At 36.1% G+C, this 20,590-nt stretch overlaps 2 protein-coding genes across 2 annotated transcripts; one reads left to right on the top strand and one right to left on the bottom strand.

The window, feature by feature from the left end:
* Nucleotides 1-264: 264 nt before the first annotated feature.
* LOC145778458 (tyrosine--tRNA ligase, mitochondrial-like) lies at nucleotides 265-6,641 on the bottom strand. The gene is made up of 7 exons (XM_082589935.1): nucleotides 6,232-6,641; nucleotides 5,177-5,470; nucleotides 4,922-5,102; nucleotides 3,546-3,713; nucleotides 2,956-3,111; nucleotides 2,577-2,727; nucleotides 265-1,194 (listed from the first exon to the last, which is right to left on the bottom strand). The coding sequence occupies exons 1-7, from the start codon at nucleotides 6,563-6,565 to the stop codon at nucleotides 913-915; spliced, it is 1,566 nt and encodes a 521-aa protein (XP_082446061.1). The 5' UTR covers nucleotides 6,566-6,641; the 3' UTR covers nucleotides 265-912.
* Nucleotides 6,642-13,196: 6,555 nt separating this feature from the next.
* LOC145778926 (uncharacterized) lies at nucleotides 13,197-16,017 on the top strand. Its single transcript, XM_082590515.1, has 3 exons — nucleotides 13,197-13,251; nucleotides 14,556-14,757; nucleotides 15,837-16,017. The coding sequence occupies exons 1-3, from the start codon at nucleotides 13,197-13,199 to the stop codon at nucleotides 16,000-16,002; spliced, it is 423 nt and encodes a 140-aa protein (XP_082446641.1). The 3' UTR covers nucleotides 16,003-16,017.
* Nucleotides 16,018-20,590: the final 4,573 nt, after the last annotated feature.

The following is a 20,590-nucleotide window of genomic DNA, read 5'->3' as shown; positions in this document are numbered from 1 at the left end:
TTACGTGAGATTTGCAGTTGTTTCGGTTTGAAAGTTCTGAAGTTCAAGCGGTAAGTTAAACGAGGAAAGAAGCATGACATCTTGCAAGTGGTCGTCAGTAAGTTTTGTTCTCAATTTGTTCTTGGTGAGTTCCATTGACGAAAATAGAAAGACGTTTACATGCGTAAGTGCTGCCAAATAATGACGCACTTTTTTGGAATGATTAATCAGGTTGGAATATTGTTTCCACTCAAGATATTTTATAGAAGTCAAGCAGTGATGCACTCTAGATGTGAAATTTTAATTCGTTACTGCAAAAGATGAAGATTGAAAGTGGATCAATGAAAACGTAGAAATCTTGAGATAATTGAATATAAAAGGACATTAGTTATTATTCTTACGTACCATAGGTGGAAACTTCTCTCAATATCTAGTTCTCAGGCCGAACTACGACGGAATGCTTGGGGATAGATTACAAAATGAGAAAAATCAATACCATAGGCCACTTTTATAATTTTATTTGGCGATTTTTTTATTTCACGTTGCCGTAGCCTACAGTAATGAAGTATTCACTAAAAATTGGGTCAGAAAACCAGCTGCTTTTTGACATGTAAAATTTGAAAACAATAACAAGTAGCCATCATCTGCAACAGCAGAAATCAAATAGGTCTGCTGGAAGCAAGATCTGGTAAACACGGCCCTGTTTGGTAGGATTATGCAGTATTGGAAAATTGTAATAAACTAGCCTTCTATTTGAACACTGGTAGCCTACTGTCAAAAATATTATATTCAATCCAATGTGCATAGGATGTATATCATGTTGGCTACATTTTGCATAAATGTCAAACTCTACGGCAATTACGGAAGCTGCTCATTGAAAAGCAGTTCTGTGTAGTATGGATTCAATGGCTAACAAGGGGCCAAATATTTGATTCATTCTTCAACCGGAGGCACAACCAGAGTTGCTGGATCAACTCCAGGAATCTCGGTATTCGGAGGAAGCTCTTCTTCATCCCGTTCATCGTCTTCAATCCTTGGAAGTTCCCATTGAATGATATGATGATTTTTCTTTTCCACTGTTAATAAAGTTACATCGTTTTTCAACACATGAACATTTGACAATAAAACTGCGTGTGGGAAATTGGCAACTTGACCGTTTATCCGAACAGCTCCAGCTTTGATTAGGTTTTCCCCTCTATTTCCAGCTGGAAGTGCCTTAAATAAATAAAAACATAGTTAATTAGTTATCGTTTACATAATGCCGCTTTGTTAGAAAAAGCCATCAGTTAAGGCGACAATACTAGTGATAAAAAATTATTTTTAATGTTTTTTTTTTGTCCAAGAGATAGGAAATTTAATGAACATTTTGTATTTGTAAATATTTTAGTGAATTATAAACGCATTTGTGCAATAAAATTAGTTTTTCCTTACCCTCAGTACCGATTGCAGAACTCTCAAAAAATTTATCATTTGGCATTTTTGAACTGATTAACTTCTGATAAGCACGTCCCTTCTCACAAGATATGTATACTATGTTATAGTATACATACATAATATATATAGTATAGGCCTACTACATGTTATATACACTACACTACGTTAGACAGATGCAATAACTTTAAGTGGCGCTTTCTCAAAATGTTTTTTTTTTTTTGAACAAAAAATGTATCCCCTTCTCCATTTCTTGTCCAGTCTTCTTCAAATGTTCAGGAATTGTGCATAGCAATATGAGCATTCAAATAATGGAACAGAATTCAATGTACTACCCATTTAATGGAAAAAAGAGAAAATAAAAAAGCTTGTTTTGAAGTTCTATATTTTATGACGCAATATTTCTTACAATTAATCAGTTAGAAAAAAATCGCCCATTATTTTTTGTCTATAGGACGATATAAGCTCTAAAAAGTTTCAACTTGATAGGGTACACCCCATTTAATTTTTAGATTTTAAATAGTCTTATTTTAATTTTTTTAGCTACCAGGCTAGTTAATTATATTTTTTGTTACTATTTCATGAAACTTTTGCTTTTATCTAATAGAGCATTTCAAGATCTTTTCAAAAACACATAAGCTGTTGGAGTTTTAACAACATGTTGTTGGATGTGGCGTTGTGGACCCATTTATACGCACTATCTAAAAGTATTGCTAGTCTAGTATTGTCGCCTTAAGATTTATTTTTTGCGAAAATCAATTACCATATTTTGTATCAGAGCCGTAACTGTGTCCGAAAGATTTATTCACGGTGGTTTCGAATTGTAGTATCGCTTCATTACGAAAACAAATATTTGATTTCATTCATTTGATGTGACCAACTTGAAATAGCCACTATCAAGTGTACAAAAAGAGACGTTGCATATCATAGCTACGAGGCGGCCACTGAGGAGATCAATTGCAACGATGGAAGTATTCAAAGTAACAACTAAATCATCGGCTATGGCAGTTTTCCATAATCTTTAAAACTATTTGCTGAGGCAAAATTCCCTGAACAAAAATCAATTTCTAAAATAGGCCTTTACTGACTCTACTTTTCAGTCAGCACCCCGCTTTCCGATTTCAAAACGTAAACAAAATTCCAGAAGACTTCGATGTGGTATCTACCTGAGCTACATTGACAACGACGTCATAGACGGTGGTGTCTGGTTCAAGGGAGCCGTAGATAATATTCGTGTCAGCAAACGTTGTGGCGATTTCACTTCTCGACAATAGTTCAATATCTTCCACTCGACCCGCTTTCAGAGCTTGGCTGCATCTGCATGTTTAATTTACCGGAGTTAACACTATTATTTTCGGCTTGCAATCAACACGCAAGGCAATTTGCATGGAACATTAAAATAACCATAACTGTTGTGTTATGGCTACTACAACAAAAAATGATTAACACTCTAGCAGTCATAGCCTATATTTGTTTAAGTGTTGTGAAAGACTAAAGTTTAAATTCATATAAAGCCTAACTGCAAAACAAATAACAACACTTAACAATTCAGCCGATCTGACGCCGTCTTCACCATGGACAATTTTACAAACGTTTCTCGCTAGAATAGCTTGTGCTTGTTTCCTTTTTGGATTCTTGTTATGATCGACCATAATTCTTTCAATTTGTTTCAAATCGATGAAAGTGAAATACCGCAGGAATCTGTTAATAAACAGTGGTGTCTAAAAGCAAACGTCACCAAAGCTCAATGCAAGATGTAATTCGTTCAGCTGGGTCATATTTATCCTTGGCCAGAACATGTCTCTTTGAATGCAAAATTTTGAATTTGTCATACGTAAAACATGTAGAAAATTTGAATGGTATATAATATTAACTTATTAAGTATGGTGTCTTATTTCGTTTCTAAAAATTACTCAGCTACAACTCAGTTAAATGATCAGTGCAGAATGTTCCTGTTCTTGCATAATTACGGAAACAGCTATAAAGAGTAGACCAAACAGTCGCTGCAAACAACTGGCCGACCCTGATGTTTCGGGATGAACACCAGGCTTCTTGAAGCAAAATTGAGCGAGAGAGAGACTAAACATCAACAAAACATAGTGATCTCTCGCCACATGTATGCACCTAAATCTTACCTTTCCACTGCAGAGTCTGGTTGCCTAAAAAAGAATTGATAAAACTCAAATGGTGATGTCTTGGATGCATTCAACCAAACAGAATTTCTAGCAGATTTTCCAAGCTTTTCTCCATGCACAGTTGTTACTAGTGGTGTAAAGAGCCCATAAATTTCTTCAGTGGTTTTTCTAAACAGGATTGACAGTGGCAAAAAGTTATGATAAATACTGGATAGAATTCATTAGCAAGAAATTCGAACAACTGCCACGCAACAATTCACTTGATTTAAACAGATTCAAACAACAGCGATCTAAATATACACTATACAGGCTTTGACAACATGCAAACTGGAGGCCTGACTGAAGGTCAATGTATTTTCGATTTTGAAGTTTAAGCTAAATTCCCTTTATATCCCTTTGAAATGATAAATTTGAAAATCTAAATTGCCAAAGTATGATCATTGAATCTCAAATCACTGCAAAACTCCTAAAATCACTTTAAAAAATCACAATTTTTTCTCAATTACTGGTGTTGCCAGACACTTTTTGGATTTCTACCACAAGTCTCAAAATCTACTCTGTTGTTTGAATGGTAACAATAGCACAAAAGTAACTCAAAATCATACAAAATATAGACATTAGACAATAACTATATTTATCAACTTATACTCAAACTATCAACTTATACTAGCGATTTTGGCTACTAACAGATCGGCCCTCAGTCAAATTTTAAGCAGCACTTTGTAATGGCCTGTGTATAAAGGTCGCCATGGTTCAAAGCTTGTGTTTGGCTAACCAAATACATACTATGGTGCTTTTAGTCAGATTTCTGTTAACTGTTGAAAAACATCATTACACTTAAAAAAGTGATGTTACTTGTGAACATTTAAAGTTTTTATAAAGAAAACAACTTTACAATTTTAAAAATCATGTGCTTTTGAAAAATCAGTCTGGTCAATCTGAGATTAACTTGTAACACACAGCAGTTTTGAATATTAAAAACTTTTAAATAGTTTTAAAACTATTGCTACTTCTTTTCCGTCAGAACAAATTTTTCTTTTCCGTCAGAACAAAAAGTTTGTTTATGGGTACCATAATGTAAGTTATAAACAAAATAAAAGAGATACGTAAACGTACACAATATGTACACATGCAAAACAGAATCATGATTCATCACTTTGTCATTTTATTAGTTTAATATTCTATACCTAATACTAACTAATACGCTGACCTAAACATACTACAATACTCAATGAACTTTCATTTGGGTGCTTCTTTCAAGTATATATTATTTATGTTCTTAAAGCACTTGTATTTATTAATTGCTTTTTGCAGACTCTGCAATCCATGAAATTTAACAGGGGATTTAAGATAATTTTATGACAGAAAATACTTACTTTCTTATTAAATCATGACCTGCACTGACATTTCCCAGCTGGTCAATGCCACCAATTTGAAAACAACAATTGTACTTTTTATGCAAGTAGTTCCAATCATTTGCCTGCAGCACTTGGTATAAAAACTCTGACAGTGACAACCCTTCCAAACTGCTGGCTCTATCACGAATGTAACGTTTGTCTACAACAAAATAATGAGTAATAATTATAATGTCAAAATTGAGATATGATACAGTTTTAAGATGACTCACCCACCCATCATTGGACCAATTCGAAAATGTCGACAGATGTTTGCAATAAAATCAACAGTATTTTCTTTGTTGTACCATTCATGATTGAATAAGATTTTAAAAAAAGGTAAAGTCTTCTTATTTCGATTGTCATACAAATGTAAGGCATGATTATTAACAATCTTTCGTATGTTCTCAGCTATCAGCTTGGCATTTGACATTAAAATATCTTGTTCCAGCATATTCCTATCTTTGGTATGGCCACTTGGATCTCCAGCTCTGGATGTTGCTGATCCAATGACCGCAATGGCATTGTGTCCTGCAAGGTTTAAAAAATTATACATCAACATGTTTACAAAAAGGTCAGGCAGTATCATAATTCTAGTGCTGTAATTTTTTTCTCTGCACTCTATAAAATAGCAATAATATATACCAGTATTACATTGTACTGCACACTGCGCAGTCCTTTACTGCATGGGATACACAAAATCACTTGATCACATAGAAGCTTCAAGATCAAGTGGAGTAAGGACGGCTCTCCATTTAGAAGTACCTAGTGGATGGAATAAATCCTTGGCAACAACACTTCAACAATCAGAAACTTCACCCTGTCAATCTTGATACCTATTACCCTGCCCTGCGTCAAAAGCTTCTACAAGTTTGCAAAACTACCAGGAATAACCACTAACCAGGCTTTGTCAGTCTGAGGATAAAGATTCAAAATCAAACACAACAAATAGATGGTTACAGTGTAAATAAAGTTATCAAAACTGTTAACCCAAATTTAGCCTTTAGCACAAACTTAAAACTCGAAAAACAAATAATATTTTAACAAAACCAAACTTGAAAAACTTTGTATGTTGCAGAAAACAAGGTTTACTTCAAAAGATAGGCTAACCACCAAACCTAAACAAACAAAAAAAAGTTTAATAAAAATTCAACTTATGTATGTGATCATTTAAATTTTAAAGTCAACCAAGCAAGATCAAGAACAGCAGCAAGTTGTCTAAACTCAATCTTTAAAGATAACCTGATCAATATTCCATAACCTGGCATATATATATGGTAAAAACTAATTACCTGCTCTTTGACAATGTAAGAGACACATAATTGAAAGAAGATTTCCAACATGGAGACTGTCTGCAGTGGGATCAAATCCACAGTAAAAACATTGCTTTGTTTTAAAGATATTCAATAAATTGACAGAGGCAGGAGGATATATATCTTGGAATATACCACGTTCATGTAATCCAAGAATGCTTTTTGGTAAAATGTCTTCTTTCTTCATTTGCATATTGCTGGATAACCATTTTTTCGTCGTAAAATCAACTGTGATATTTTGAATTCCACTCAAGCAAGAAGTAGGTTGTAAGAAAGAATGTTTTGAAAGAACATATATTCTTTGACACAGCATTGGGTCAATTCAACAATTATTTAAAAAATTCAAATAATACATTTGCGATTTTATAAACCCAGCCTTGAAACACTTAACATTCACTGAAAAAAAAAATGTTGCCCACTGGGAAGTTTTCTTCGAGAAATTGATCATAGTTAAAATCTACCTATCAAAACGTAGGCTATTTTGTTTGGTTCAACCTTTTAGCGCTGCCACAACTACATTTTGCAAAATTTAGTTAAATTCACAGTTATGTTTTCTGCTATCTTACATTGTATAGAATGTGGAGCTATGCTGAAAATAAACTTGATTGATTAGCAACCAAGATTGATAGATCCAAAATAATTCTGCAGCCAAACTTTAAATAAAACACAATAAAAAATGGCCCAATTTTAAACATATAACGCTATAGCCTAAGGAACTGAGCCTTTTAATTGATTTATTTAAATATTTTTACAAAAGACACCATTTATAAGGTTAAAAAGTCAAATTATTAATTGGTACCGGTAGTCAATGTATAGCAAGAGTGCGCATGCTTTTCAAAACGGCCAAAAATTTATCAAAGTTTGACAGCTGGGCTACATGAGTACCCTATAGTGGACAAAGAGTGTTTAGCTGGCTAGCTAGCAATTTTTTCTCAATAGAACATCAAAAGTTAAATCGTCTTTCTGTACCTGATAACCTACACCAGTGATTCCCAACCGCGGCTCTTAGAGCCGCATGCGGCTCCAAGCTAGCCTTCTTGCGGCTCTCGTTGACCCCTGAAAATCCCACAAAAAAATATAAAAAAATCTATTTATAATAACTAGGGCGATTATTTTATGACTTGTCAAAATTGTTTGCGAAGTCAAAATTGTTTACAAACTGTATTGTCGTTGTGTCGTAGAGGTTGCATTGTCAGTGAAATTTCCTTTTACATCTTACACAGTGATGTCAGGTTGTTTTTTTTGAAAACAAGAAAGTGAATCTAAGAAACAAGCCCAAAACAGGCAAATCAACACAAAGACAAGCCCAATAATTTGCAACCAATACCAATTAGCACAAAGCTTGCTTAAAGCACACATAGGCTATCCGCTAAAGCACACGTTAATTACTTGAGTGTTTTCATGCGGCTCCATACGTACTCTGAAGTTTGAAATTCGGCCCCGACACCAAAAAAGGTTGGGAACCACTGGCCTACACTCTAGCACTATCGTATCTCGACAAATTGTGAATAATTCTGTTGGAGTCGTTGTAAGCAACTTGTATTCGCTTTAAACTAAAGTAGAAGTTTTATAATCACACCATAGCTGAGAACCATACATTGGCATACAATATGACTGGTGTGGTACATCACATTTTTAACTTCGGTAGAGCAATATCCAAACTTGGACCTAAACTGATTGGTAGCAACATAAAGAGATCGCATTTGCCTTTTAATGTCAGCGTCATCACTGATGGCATCCACATTCCACAATCAGTATTTCTAAATATTTCACTTGTCTAGCAAATTCAATTTGTGTATATAATGATAGACGAATGCACAAAAAAGTCAAAAATTTAAAGTTGCAACATTAATGAACCAATCCAATAGTTTTATTACAGTTGAAAATAATGCCATGTCTTGAAGCATAGGATTTACAAACATCAATGAATTTTTGGGTACCTTTAGCACTTGTTGAACTAAATACACGCAAGTTTTAGATACAGTACAAGTTAGTGGATCCCGATTTCAGGGGACGAAATCGGGGAATGAAATGTTCAGGGGACAAAATAGGTTGCATCCCAAGTTAGTTACACACAATTTTAAACTGATTGTCCTGCTTTGGTATCATGCGCATTATAACGTCCGCTTTTGTCGCTTGTACCCTTTTTAAATCTCTGCTATACTTGGCATTATGGATGGGCAATTCAGAATATCGAATCCAGAAGGATTCGGATCCTAAACTATCCGAATCCAAAACGGCAATAAAACCGGGTAATAAGATTCGGTTTTAAAGATACCGTATTTATCCGTGTATAAGTCGCATTCGTGTATCAGTCGCATCCCAAAATTTGGCTCAAATATTGGTACAAAATTTTTTTTTAGCAAATTTTATTGTAACAACAATCAAAATTTTAAAAGCCTTCAAACTCGTTTTCATCTTCACTGATGCCAAATAGTTTGTCCCATTGTTCTTGGGGCTCGCAATGCGATGCTCGCAATCCTCGCACGCAAAATACAAACGCTTAATAGCAGCGCTAACGCGCGATCTGTAGCATTTGTTTGTCAGAAGTTCAGAAGCTTGTGTATAAGTCGCACCCCAACCTTTTTGGGCAAGATTTGGTGCAAAATTTTGCGACTTATACACGGATAAATACGGTATGCAGGGCCTGATTAAGGCTCACGGGAGCCCGAGGCACAGCTAAGTTTAGGGGCCCCTATTGGCAATCGCTTTCGATGCAGAGCAGGAGTGCTCAACTGTTAGCCTACTGCAAAATCGTTACACAATTTGAAATTGTTACTCAAAAATAACAAGTGTGAACATACTGGCACAACAACTTTCGCTACCTACGCCTACGGTAGAAAGTGCTATAAAGTGGACCGGCTGATAATTTGGACCACTGCTGTTTTTTCAATGACTGAAGTAAATAATTTCATGGTTTGTGAACAGCTTGAATTAACCTTTCTTACTGACCTAGTTTTTACTGTTTCAGAATTCAGATTCAAAGGATTGAGCTGGTTCTTTGTTGTTACTAGAGGTTTTGTGTTTTGGGGGTCTGCGATGTTATTTTGCTGGTTCAAACTATTGAGAATTTTTCAAATATTGCTACAGTTACAAAAGATTATACAAAAGTAATCTGCAGGAGAGGCATTACTAATGACTATGTGCCAAAATCTTGAAGAAATGTCCACTGTTTAGTCTAAGTTTATTAATTCTAAATGACACCAAGCAACATAAGATTATGCTAACTGTAATATGGACCACCTAACTGTTTGGTAATATGGTCCAGTGGTCCAGGTTATGGTCAATTGGTAGAAATTTGTTTCTCAGTAATGAAGACAGGCATAGAAATGAAGTTCCATGAGATTTATGCATTTTTTTCAAACTTTTTAGAGTGCATCATAAAATATATTTGTAACTTGCTTTCTTATAGTGATAAAAGCTATTACCAGTAATTTGCATAATCACTTTGATATTATAAACAATTTGATTAAATTCTGATGACATGTCTAAGCATGGAAATTGGATTTAAAATGGATTTAAATGCAGTAAATGGATTTAAAAAAGCAGGAATTTACCCCATTAATCCTCTTGTATTTGATGAAAGTGATTTTCACTCAGCTGAAGTTACTGACAAGCCTCATGAAGTAGACACCTCTCCAAACAATGTATCACCGCTGATAATTGATGATCAAGATATGTCTACTCAAGATGCAATTTCTCGAAACATTTCACCTTTGTCACAAGATGTGGTAAACATTGAGAAAGTGGCAAAAAATTCTATCATGTCAACAGAATTAAATGCTGGAACTTTAGCTGATGCACTGTATGAAGCAATCTCACAAGCACCAGGACCATCGTCATTGAGTGTTAAGAACTTACAACCTTGTTCAGTTAGCATTTCATGCAGGGTATCTGTCGAGGACATGAGCCCACTTCCAAAACAAGTTACGAAGGGAAGAAAACGTAGAAAAACTACAAAGGCTACTGTGCTGACAGGTACACCACACAAACATAAAATCAAGTTCACAGAAAAAGCTAAACCAGCAAAACAAGTGAGAAAAGGCTTAACCTTTTAAGTTTTCAAAAAAGAGAGGTATTCCAAGCAATGCTGCTTCTGCATGCACTTGTCTTGTGTGTGACGAGTCCACTGATGAGGATTGGATTCAGTGTTGTCAGTGCAAGAAATTGGCCCATGAAATTTGTGCTGATATATCAAATGCTCATTTTTACTATTGTGACAACTGTGCCAACGATCAATGATTTGAAACTTGTTTGAGATGACTATCATGAACGTTTCAGACTATTTTTATTTATTGAGTGTTTGTGTTCTATTTCATGCCTTTGAAGTTTGACTTCCTTGATATATTTACTTTCACATGACAACTGTCCATATTACAGTATGGTGGTCCATATTATGAAACAGGGTGGTCCATTTTAGAAACTGGGTTGATAATATGGACCACTATATAAAAAAAATAATAATGTAGTATTCTTTGTTTATGTTAAGTTTTTTTGATTGGAATTGTTTTTGCAAACCAACTAGCCTATAACTAATCAAGTAAAGTTAGTTGCACCCCAATGTTGTGGATTTTTATAAAAATATTAAGATTTTTCATTAGGTGGTCCAAATTATAGTACTTTCCCTACTAATGTAAAAAATAATGGGGGCCCCCAAAACCAGGGGGCCTGAGGCCTGTGCCTCGTGTGCCTCATAGTTAATCGGGCCCTGACGGTATGTATTAGCCTATTGTGCAAGCTGTCAACTTGAGACAATGAACTGAAAAAAAGTGTGGTTTACTCACTTTTTCCTTGCACTGACACCATCCGCACTTTCAAAGACACTTTGTGCGCCGTGCGCGCACAACGCGTGCATCCCTAGTCCCTACGTCACTCGCTCGCATGAGCAATCAAAGAAACTAAGCGCGCAATTTTCTTTGCACTTTGTACACATACACAATCGTGCAATGCTTTTTTTCAATCTACGTGCGTATGCGACAGTTTGACTGGCGGCATAACAACATTGAGCCAGCGTTGCCAGATGCTGGAAGCTGCTTGGCACCAAAAAGTAACTAAAATTTCACCAGATTGCATACAATTTCACCAGATATTTAAAACATCCTAAATAAAGCAATTTCGCCTAAAAATACAAATAGTTTTGAAGACATAAGACTAAAATGAAACGAATATGCAAACCACATGTTTTGTCACACATTGCATACACGGATTATAACTGTAGCAGTCATAATTATCAGTAAACATGAAAAGTTCTTAAAAAAGTAGCTGTTTTTACATTAAAAGCGGCAACTTTTACTGCCATGGTTAAAATGCACTCAAAGATGCAATAACATCGCAATGAAAAAATTTGAAAGACTTTTGCATATCCTGCTCAGGATATCCTTGAAAATGAGATTTTGGCCAGTTTTTCGGTAAAAAGAACTCTCCAAAAAGCAGTGTCTGGCCACTGCCTGCAACCATGCCAGTGGCAAAAGCTACAAGATTGCTGGTACAGTACTGCTGTCAGATTCAAAAGATTGATTGAAGAGCGCAAATTGGTCACTCTAAACTTGCAACACACTGCCATCACACATGCACAAACCTCTTGCAAAACGTTTTCTATACTAGCGTGGATTCATTGCTAAAAAGTTTAAAAAATTGGGAAAAACTTAAATGAGGAAAATTTCACCAGATTTCACCAAAAAGTTGTCTGGTTCCAAGGTCAAAAAGCTTGACACCAAAGACCTCTAAATTTCACCAGAATTTTTTTATTTGGTATCCTATTTCCCCATCTGGCAACGCTGCATTGAGCAGATGCCCTGCTAAAGGAGTTGGATCTGAAATATCTCAGCATACCTGCCACATTAGCATCTTCCAAGCGATGCTTTTCCAGTGCAGGCTTGACGGCAACTAAGCTGTGCTCCCGTTCAGCGTTGCAAGTCTTTGGTGCCAAGCTTTTTGACCTTGGAACCAGACAACTTTTTGGTGAAATCTGGTAAAATTTTCCCCACTCAATTTTTTTCAAGAAAGTTTTTTCAATTTTTTAAAACTTATTAGCGAATAATCCCTGCTCGTATAAAAAACGTTTTGCAAGAGGTTTGCGTGATGGCAGTGTCTTATGTCTTAAAAATTATTGTATTTTAGGCGAAATTGCTGTAATTAGAGTGTTTTAAATATCTGGTGAAATATTAGTTATATACTTTTTGGTGTCAAGCAGCTTCCAGCATCTGGCAACACTGCTCTCGTTTGACTGGTAGTCATTTAAAATGCCTTAATGTGTTGCAATGCAACAACCATCTATATAGCATTACAACCATTCAATTTTCAACCATCTATATACTTTGATTGTGTTGCTTTAGTGTCTAAAATTGCAAATAAACTTTGCAAAAATTGTTTTACTTTTTGCGTTGCTGGAGCCTGGAAGTTGATAGGATTCAATATTCTGGATTCGATTTAGTATTCCGGAATAATTCTGGAATAGTGAATTATTCTGAATTGCCCATCCCTACTTGGCACTTAAAGGCATATTCAATGAAATTTTCAAACTGGAATTAAGCATTAAAATGCGTAAACTGAACACTCAAGAATACATTTTTAAAAAAATTACCGAAAAAAAATGGTTTTCAATGGCGCTGGCAAGGCCCAAAGTCCAATGTTTCATTTATTTTTTATTTTTTTCAAAATGACCAAAAAGTGGAAACACTGCTAGAGTTTACGTCATAAATGCCAAGAGCTCCAGCAATACCAAAAGTCTTTTCGCGCGCTGGCGGCTGGGTTGCAAAGTTCGGACGTGTTGCGTTCAAAGGAGTTTAGCAGGATAGTTTTACACGTCTTTTAAGTTTCTAGGATATTTCTTTGAGTAATTGTAGCAATGTTACTAGAAAGGTGAGGTACGGTAGTGTATAAATCTAGTAGCATTGCTAAAAATTAAATGTCCATAAAATCCATATTGCATCATAGCAAATACTATGCCTGACTTTTGTGTTGTGCTTGGCTGTGACACGACAGCATTGCATAAAGTTAGTATGTTTGGGTTTCCCAAAGACAGTACACAAAAAAAGGAAATGGAATAAATTTGTCAACACCACATCTTGTCATTGTAGTGGACCAAAACCACACCACAGAATTTGTAGTCTGCATTTTCAAGAAGCAGACTTCAAAAATTTTCTTCAATTCCAAATGGGATATGCCAAAAGATCCCTGCTCAGCACACCACATCTCTATCGATTGCAAAACATCGCAAAGGACAAAACAGAATGGAGATCCTATCAACCTTGTTGAAAGACTGATCGAAGCCAGCGGATGCCAAACGATTTGGCTACACTGGCGGCGGAGACAGTTACAATAATAATATGCCAAAAGACTTGACTTGAAACCTGGTGCATGTCCATCTTAAATCTTTCCTTCTCCACCAGAAACTAGTGCAACAGTTGAAAGATCACATTTGACTTCTTCCTGGCGACCAGCTTATAGAAGACGCCAAGTTAATGAAGTAATGTTGATTTTATGGTTTATTGTATTTATTTAGAATTACAGAATTAGGTTTTGATAACCTGTATGCCGTACGGTACCCCAGGGCCTAATTTACAACAAGGCCATTCCCCTAGTGCAGCTGTCCCCAACATGTGGGTCGCGACCCCAACTGGGGTCACCTGACAATTTGCCTGGGGTCACCTGAGGCCTTCTGAAAAGTTTAGAATTTCATTAGTATAGAAACTTTGCCACAAGAATTCCAAGATACAATGAAAAGCGTTGTAAGTGTCGTGAATTTTGTAAAAGCTAGTGTTTTAAACAACCGCCTATTTTCAAAAGTTTGCAGTGAATTGGATACATCCAGTAATGTTTTGTTATTTCACACTAGTGTGAGATGGTTATCCAGAGGCAAAGTTTGGAAACGTGTTTTTGATCTTCGTGATGAATTAGAAACATTTTTTAATCAAAAATCTAAACCACAGTTTAAAGCACTTTTCGGCGACAAAAACCAACTTCACAAAATTGCTTGGTGTCAAATTCGTATGTTTACTTGTCATTCTGTACATGTTTGCGCCAGCAGCAAAAAATAAAATTGAATGAAGTCAATTTACTTTAGGCCTATAACATCATTAAAAACAGAGTGAAACGGTTCACCAGGCATTTGATAATTAAAGTAACTTGCGTTCTTCTGGTGACTATAGGCTACTAGGTTACCAGAAGACCGCAACCTAGTGTGGTAGCCTATAGTCACCAGAACAACGCAAGTTACTTTAATTATAACATCATTAGGGTTTATACAGTTGTCAATTTTTAGGTGCTTTAGGTTACTATAAACTTTTTGTGTCATATTGGAGAATTTTTGAATCTTGGTTTCCAATACGAAGAGGAAGATAGTACGGTGGTTGAAGAAGTAAGTGATGATGAAGAAGAAAGTACGCTAGAACCTAAACCCTATCGTTTTGAGCCTGAGTACACAGAGGCAGAGATCAATCAGCTTTACCTTGCTGATGGGACTGACGTTTCTCAGCAGGAGGATCGAGTGGGAAACACTGATTGGTAAGCAAATTTAGATATTTGACATCATATACTGCATTCGTTTAGCTTTACTTAACATAAAATAATTAAATCACCGACCGTACCAGGATAAGTGCTCAGCTTTGCATTGCATTTCCCTATGGGTTTGTAAGGCCTTGAACCTACAACACGTTGAAAACAACTTCACAAATGCAACTGAAATTATAAGAAAATGAAATCTTAACGCTCTTAAGTTTACCTTGCCTAATACTAATTATATTGCAAAGTTGAATTTTCCCGTCCCGGTAGCCTATGCAATGAATTATTATATACTAGGGCAATTATTCTTTGGCTTAAAAATTGAAACTTTTGACATTAAAATTTGTTTTGACAAATTTTGACGTATGAAGAACTCGAGTAGTTAAATTACGCATCATTGTACAAAATGCTGTACAACACAGCTGCCGCAAAACGACCTATCAAAAATTTATTCACCTAATTATTTCACCTAATGGCTTATGATTCACAATAAGTAGACAATGGGCCATTTACACCAGTATATATAAAGTAAGCTAAAAAGGCAAATGTGATCCCATACTTGATTCAAGTGTTGGGTATGAGAAGATAGGTACTCATTGTACTAAGCCTTTGGCACTAAGGAAAGTAAGGTGGCCAGTTCCTTTCTCTCGGCCGCCTTTCCTGCAGCAATTATGCCTACCCAATTTATTACACCCTAGCTAGATGTGAGCGATGCTTTCAACAACCAGCTTAAGCCGGGAGTCAAACCAGGTATGGTTGGTTTTGAATCTTTATCCTCGGACTAACAAAGCCTTGATAGGTTATTCCTGGTAGTTTCGCATACTTGTACATGTGGAGGGTCTGCTACTATTCGGTGAGTCCAATTCTTATCCGTTACACCATCCCTCTGCGCCAAAGTAGGCTACAAGGTGTAAAATGAAAAAAATTCACTGACAGTGCAACCTCTACGACACCACGACAATGCAGTTTGTAAATAATTTTGACTTTGTGAACAATTTTTGATTTAACGCTACAATTTTGATGAATTTTTTTGACAAGTGAAAAAGTAATCACCCTAATTATTACCAATTTTATATCAACAGGTGTTCATGTTGTCACTGTGTGGCAATGGATGAGCAACATCAAGCTTTGTGCTACTGTGAGATAGATACAGCACGGATGAAAGACATGCTAGATGGACAATTGGACATGCATGATTACATTTACTCTGCTTGTTTGTTAATATATGGCGCTGTTGAAACAAAATAAATTGGCTTGACTTGCTATTGCCTTATTTGTTTCCAAGTTATCAATTCCGTTCAGTAAAAATAAAGTAAAAAAGTTTTTTTTAGGTTAACTTAAAATAGCCTTAGTAATATGTAAGTCTGCACCTAGTGAAAAATGCACTAAACTATGAAAAGCAATTCACTGTCCTGTTAAATCTACATAAAATCGCTCATTTTGTTGGTCCAAGAAATGTAGCCTATGTGATCAGACGAGCGTGAATTTACACAGCAGCCTATGTAGATTTGGTTGGTTGTGTAAAATCATGTGTATGCCATTTCTTTGAATGCAATATTTGAACTAGACAAAACATTATTTCATTCTCCAAGTATAAAAACCACCGCTTGTAATCATAGAACCTCAGGTTAATGAGAGAATACCATACAGTTAAATCGCCCGCAGTAAGAAGTATTGCTCGATCAGCTTTTATGACGTAGGCTGTACAGTCGCACGCTTCGCTGCTCACGCAAATTCCCGTTTTGACAGCTCAGACAAAACCACGCGCGCAATGGTGGTCAGACCGCAATGGGGCAAAATTTTATTGAAAATCGTTTTATGGTAGCCTATTAAACACAAAGAACATGGAAAGTCGCCAAGTCAGGTTTTTCCTTTAATACCCCTTTAATTACAAAACAGCAGTAGAAAAATCGGTGCTCTTCCACAAGACGCTCTGTTGGTCAACCGGACAAAATAATGACGTCATAAAACGTCACACACATTGGAATGGACTATTATGAAGGTGGAAATGCAATGAAACACACCAGAAGGAAATTGTCTCCCATTTACTGATTTGTTTTTCAATTTAAACAAATTTGCTATCGTTGAAAAGCACAAGCATAGATCTAACCAACTAAGTTAATACCAAGTCCCAAAATACTACTAGCTCCATCTGGTGGCCACCTAAACTTGACCAAATTCAAACCATTATCAAAAGTCTATTTGCAATGATAAAAACATTAAACGACAGCCAATTAAAAGAACATGTTGCTGTTTATTGAAGGGCTAACTTTCATTTTTATATCTTATTCAATATGCGCGCAATCGTTGTTCGAAGACAGCCCCCCAACGAAGCTTTTGCCCAATGCATTTCAATGGCGAATCGATCGTCTTCCAGTTCACGCCCTGCGTGATCAATGGCGAATCGATCGTCTTCCAGTTCAACCCCTGCGTGATCACGATAATTATTCGTCTCCCATTTATTCATTTCTTGCTCAATTTCAAAAGATTTGCTATCGTTGAAACGACAGCCAATTAAAAGAACATGTTGCTGTTTATTGAAGTGCTAACTTTCATTTTTATATCTTATTCAATATGCGCGCAATCGTTGTTCGAAGACAGCCCCCCAACGAAGCTTTTGCCCAATGCATTTCAATGGCGAATCGATCGTCTTCCAGTTCACGCCCTGCGTGATCACGATAATTAATTGTCTCCCATTTATTCATTTCTTGCTCAATTTCAACAGATTTGCTATCGTTGAAAAGCACAAGCATAGATCTAACCAACTAAGTTAATACCAAGTCCCAAAATACTACTAGCTTCATCTGGTGGCCACCTAAACTTGACCAAATTCAAACCATTATCAAAAGTTTATTTGCAATGATAAAAACATTAAACGACAGCCAATTAAAAGAACATGTTACTGTTTATTGAAGGGCTAACTTTCATTTTTATACCTTATTTAATATATGAGCAATCGTTGTTCGAAGACAGCCCCCCAACGAAGCTTTTGCCCAATGCATTTCAATGGCGAATCGATCGTCATCCAGTTCACGCCCTGCGTGATCAATGGCGAATCGATCGTCTTCCAGTTCACGCCCTGCATGTTCACGATAATTAATTGTCTCCCATTTATTCATTTCTTGCTCAATTTCAACAGATTTGCTATCGTTGAAAAGCACAAGCATAGATCTAACCAACTAAATTAATACCAAGTCCCAAAATACTACTAGCTCCATCTGGTGGCCACCTAAACTTGACCAAATTCAAACCATTATCAAAAGTTTATTTGCAATGATAAAAACATTAAATGACAACCAATTAAAAGAACATGTTACTGTTTATTGAAGGGTTAACTTTCATTTTTATATCTTATTTAATATATGAGCAATCGTTGTTCGAAGACAGCCCCCCAACGAAGCTTTTGCACAATGCATTTCAATGACAAATCGATCGTCTTTCTGGATTCACATTGCGTGATCGCGATGATTAATTGTCTCCCATTTATATTGAAAAAAATGCTAAAGTCATAAAAAGGATTAGGATCAGGCACACAAATAGCCTAATTGGTGGTGTAATGGCTTGTCCGAATCAAGTAATGTAACAAACACTGATCAATAGGAAAGCGATGTGTGCTCTAGAGCGGTGTAGAACTTTGATTCTTTGTGAGGTCGTGGGAGAATTTTTGTCACTCGGCCCTCAGTCGACATCAACTGGAAAAGCTCGGTTGAGGAAGCAAGTGATGTCAGCTCCAAGTGCAGGAGCCAGAAAATTGTTTCTATTTGGATGGAGAAACCTCTGCAAATAATAAAAAGCAACAACAACCAGCGAGACAGTGGGTGCGGATTAGGCTGGCGCAAAATCTCGAAAAAAATTTTTTTTTCTTTTAAACTTTTCGTCAGTTTGGAATATTGTTCCTTTTGGTAAATGTATCTCCTACACCAAATTTCACAAAAAAATATTAACGTTTGACCCTGGTTCACCTGGTTTGAATTTTTTCAAAATATCGAATTTTTGCTTATCCCCGAAACTGCTCACCCGCTATCTTCCAATGCACTCTAGCATCTTAATGGACACAATAAGAGGCAGTAACACAAACTGGTAGCAAGCAAAGTGGTTTAATTAGCAACTCCATGAACACTGACACCTGTATTACTCTCAAAATATCGAATTCTACCACATTTCAGACATGATTTTCTTTGTGCACCCTTCACCGTAGTAAATATCTACTGCTTTCAGTTTCTTGAATCATTTGACGATGTTTATCGATTTTCACAGGCCAACAAAACTTTTTTTTATATAAAGGCAGGCATTTTAAGGTCATTTTAAGGTATTTCGAGGCCCCTTATTCTGAAAATGCACTAAGTTTTCTCGAATTGGCTCTAGTTGTTGAGTTACAGCAAAACTATTTTTTTCGTAATTTTGAGGCCCTATAGATTTAACGTCGTGTCGTTTACTACATAGACAAGACTGGAAGTAATCCCAGGCACATTTCTGAGTTGTATAAACGCTATTTGGAACCAATCACGTTGATTACAACCCAAACAAACAGCTATTTAACGTTTACTGGCCTAGTAACAATCAAAATATGATGTGAAGTAAGCCTGAGGATACAAGATGTAGAATATATAACTTTCGTTTTGCATTAATATATTTGTTGACTTCAACAGTATCAGACTTCCTAAGTAAGCTACTAAGTACAAACAAAATGCTTACATTGTTTTGCTAACAAACTAGACAAATAAGCAAAACAAAGCTATCGATGAACAAACGCAACTCTTTATTATGATTGGCCTACTGAGCAACACCCCATCAAGGTATTAAGGCCATTTATATAATTACAGAATACAAAGTTATGTTATTCAGTAAAGTAGCTGCTTAGAATTTTATCCTTGCTGCGGAAGAACGTAATCTCGGCCTTGGAGTCAAGAATGCCATGTTGATCGAGATGAGGAGCCAAGATTCCAGCTACCACTTTTGATAACTAAATCTTTAACTACTACAGTAGGTGGTAGAAATGGTTTTGAGAAAAAAACTTGACCTTGCTCCAAAACACTACTGAAGGTATTGAGGTTACTCTCAGTCATGCCCGTTTTCTTATTGTTTCAAGCAAATCACCACTTGAAACTAGAGAGGGCAAACAAAAAACAGAAATAGCAACGTCCATGCAATGACTGCCTTGCACACTCCATGTAAACATAATGTTCCAACTTCCTTCGAACATCCTCACCGTGCAGAAGTATCAATTTTCATGGTGATGCCACGGCTTTCTTTATGCCATGGCACTCTGAACTTCTTAGCCTTGAGCCCAGAAGCGGGTTTGCGTGCAATGTCTGCATACTTTATAGGAGTAACCCAGGACTTATCTTGATCACCCAGCTTCATGTCAAAGTAATAATAATGCTTGTTTTTATATAGCGCTGTATCTATCGCAGAATGCGTTGCTCCTCTGCGTTGCCTCATGCAGCAAAATATATCTGGGTTGTTTGTACAGCATCCTACTTGTCAAAGGCATATTTTATTAGCCTATATGCCATTTATTTAGCCTATAGACCAGAAAAAAACTTCTTGCAGCAAAGACTTGGCCTTAGCAAAGGCTTTAGAATAAAATTTCATTTGTACAGTATCCATTTCAGTAGGCCTACCTATTCAATATACAGCTGCATTCATAAACACATGACTTTCGGGATATTTTTTTTGTGATGTAGGCCTACTGATTCACAACTGTTTTCATTGAATATTTATGTCTCCCTTACGTTAAACACAGTTCATTTCAACCTTTGCTTGAGTTTTGAACTTTCCTGCAATATGAACCAATTGAACTAGACAAGTGAAACTATGACATCATAATGGTAAA

This window comes from Aplidium turbinatum, chromosome 10 (genome assembly GCF_918807975.1).
Source record: "Aplidium turbinatum chromosome 10, kaAplTurb1.1, whole genome shotgun sequence".
In the NCBI taxonomy this organism is placed as follows: Eukaryota; Metazoa; Chordata; class Ascidiacea; order Aplousobranchia; family Polyclinidae; genus Aplidium; species Aplidium turbinatum.
This window is presented reverse-complemented; position numbering and strand designations above follow the sequence as displayed.

What these genes read in the sequence shown, in the direction of transcription:
- LOC145778458 (XM_082589935.1), bottom strand. Translation starts at nt 6,565, where the DNA reads ATGCTGTGTCAAAGAATATATGTTCTTTCAAAACATTCTTTCTTACAA. An exon ending in CTTACATTGTCAAAGAGCAG is followed by an intron (nt 5,471 to 6,231) that starts GTAATTAGTTTT and finishes TAAACCTTGCAG; the next exon opens with GACACAATGCCATTGCGGTC. An exon ending in TCGTTGTCAATGTAGCTCAG is followed by an intron (nt 1,195 to 2,576) that starts GTAGATACCACA and finishes TATTTATTTAAG; the next exon opens with GCACTTCCAGCTGGAAATAG.
- LOC145778926 (XM_082590515.1), top strand. Translation starts at nt 13,197, where the DNA reads ATGCCTGACTTTTGTGTTGTGCTTGGCTGTGACACGACAGCATTGCAT. An exon ending in GACAGCATTGCATAAAGTTA is followed by an intron (nt 13,252 to 14,555) that starts GTATGTTTGGGT and finishes GTCATATTGGAG; the next exon opens with AATTTTTGAATCTTGGTTTC. An exon ending in CGAGTGGGAAACACTGATTG is followed by an intron (nt 14,758 to 15,836) that starts GTAAGCAAATTT and finishes TTATATCAACAG; the next exon opens with GTGTTCATGTTGTCACTGTG.